General features: G+C 37.7%; 1 protein-coding gene across 1 annotated transcript in view; it reads left to right on the top strand.

Annotated features, from left to right (window-relative positions):
* Positions 1–1,642, top strand: part of cep135 (centrosomal protein 135) — a gene marked incomplete at its 3' end in the record, with an annotated part of 10,572 nt that overhangs the window by 6,134 nt on the left and 2,796 nt on the right. The window contains 4 exon segments of the mRNA XM_014031114.1: positions 772–856; positions 925–1,053; positions 1,138–1,353; positions 1,433–1,498. Coding sequence (XP_013886568.1) covers positions 772–856; positions 925–1,053; positions 1,138–1,353; positions 1,433–1,498 — 496 coding nt within the window.

The following is a 1,642-nucleotide window of genomic DNA, read 5'->3' as shown; positions in this document are numbered from 1 at the left end:
GCATTAGCATTGTAAGTAAACATTAGCCTTTTTTTTCCAGTAAGAGGTTTTTATTTAATAGAATTTTTGGACAAAAAAAAATCGCAATATATTGCCTTGCTTACAGTATCGCAATATATCAGGATATATCGTATCGTGACCCCTCTGTTATGATATGTATCGTATCACCAAATTCTTGCCAATACACAGCCCTAATATACATACTGTATCTGCTATTTTGACCCAAAATATAACAATTTTAAAGGAACAGTAAAATACTTTATATCCCATTTGGCAACCCTGCCCGGTACATTACTGCAGCAGTTACAAAGAGGTGCGCACTCACAGGCTGTGTAGTTTGCTTCATCCCTAAAGAGATGCTGTTTTTTAATATTGTTTATGTACTTTTTCACTTGTGTGTGTGTGGTGTTTAATTTAAATTTAGTTGTTCTTTGTTTTTTTATTCAAGTGCATTTATTGTTTTTGTCCATGAAATAGCCTTGGAGTCATTTTGATCCCTTTTAAAAACAGGGTGGCACAGGTTGGAGTTCAATTTGTTAAACATTCTTTAAAAATTAAAAAAAATTTGATCTTTGAGAGCATGTACATACTTTATTACGCTGTTATCATTATATTAGTTTTAAAATGGTCACCAGGCAATATTATCATTTATTGCAATAATTTCTGAGACAATTAATCGTCCAGCAAAATTTATCGTGACAGGCTTAGTTGTTCATTTATAACCCTCACATGTATTATTTTATGTGTAATTGTGCTAAATTTGTTGTGTAGAATTCATGAATTACAGGAGGACATCATCAAACTCAAACTAGACGTGACAACTGCCCAGGACTGTATAAAACATTTGGAGAGTCAGGTAAGGAAGGCAGGCGTAGACTGTGTGTGCCGTGTTCCCTTACATCTGATAAGTTGCTTTCTGAACAGGTGGAAGAAAGAGACAAAGAGATCGAGCGTCTAAATCACGTCCTGCARGGAGGACGACCTCATGAGGTCATCTCTCTGGAAGCTCAGACCATCAGCAATGAGAAACTGATCGCACATCTGAACCTTCAGGTAAGATCTTCACTGCTCCACAGTTGGTGTTGTTTGTTTGTCTGGCAGAAAAGGGCAGTGAGTTCATCTGTGGCTCTGTGACAGATTGAGTACCTCCAGGAAACCAACAGAACCCTGGAAGAAAAGYTAGAAGCCCTGCAGCAGAAAAAGAAGAACGCCTCGGAGGAAGTGGCCAATCTGTCCTTGAAGAACCTGGAACTGTGTGAGGAGCTGACAGAGATCGATCAGCTCACCAAACGCATGCAGATGGACAAAGAGCACATGTTGGAAACTGCTGACATTCAGCTACAAACAACTAATGTAAGATAAAGGGTCCCAGAGAACGAAGGATTTCAGCAGGAAACTGCTCTGAATCATAATGAAATTGTTTTCTGAGCAGAAAGAAATTGAGCGGCAGCAGAAAACCATCGAAGACCTGGAGGATCTTCTCACAAAGATCAGAAAGGTTTGACTCTGACAGATTTAATCTTAATGAATGTTTATTGTTTATTGATTAGGATCCCCATTAGTTTCCACCAAGATGGTTACTAATCTTCCTGATAACATACAATATTTATACAACGCATAAAATCATGACATAAAATATACA

Source organism: Austrofundulus limnaeus, unplaced genomic scaffold (genome assembly GCF_001266775.1).
Source record: "Austrofundulus limnaeus strain Quisiro unplaced genomic scaffold, Austrofundulus_limnaeus-1.0 Scaffold1178, whole genome shotgun sequence".
NCBI lineage: Eukaryota > Metazoa > Chordata > Actinopteri > Cyprinodontiformes > Rivulidae > Austrofundulus > Austrofundulus limnaeus.
This window is presented reverse-complemented; position numbering and strand designations above follow the sequence as displayed.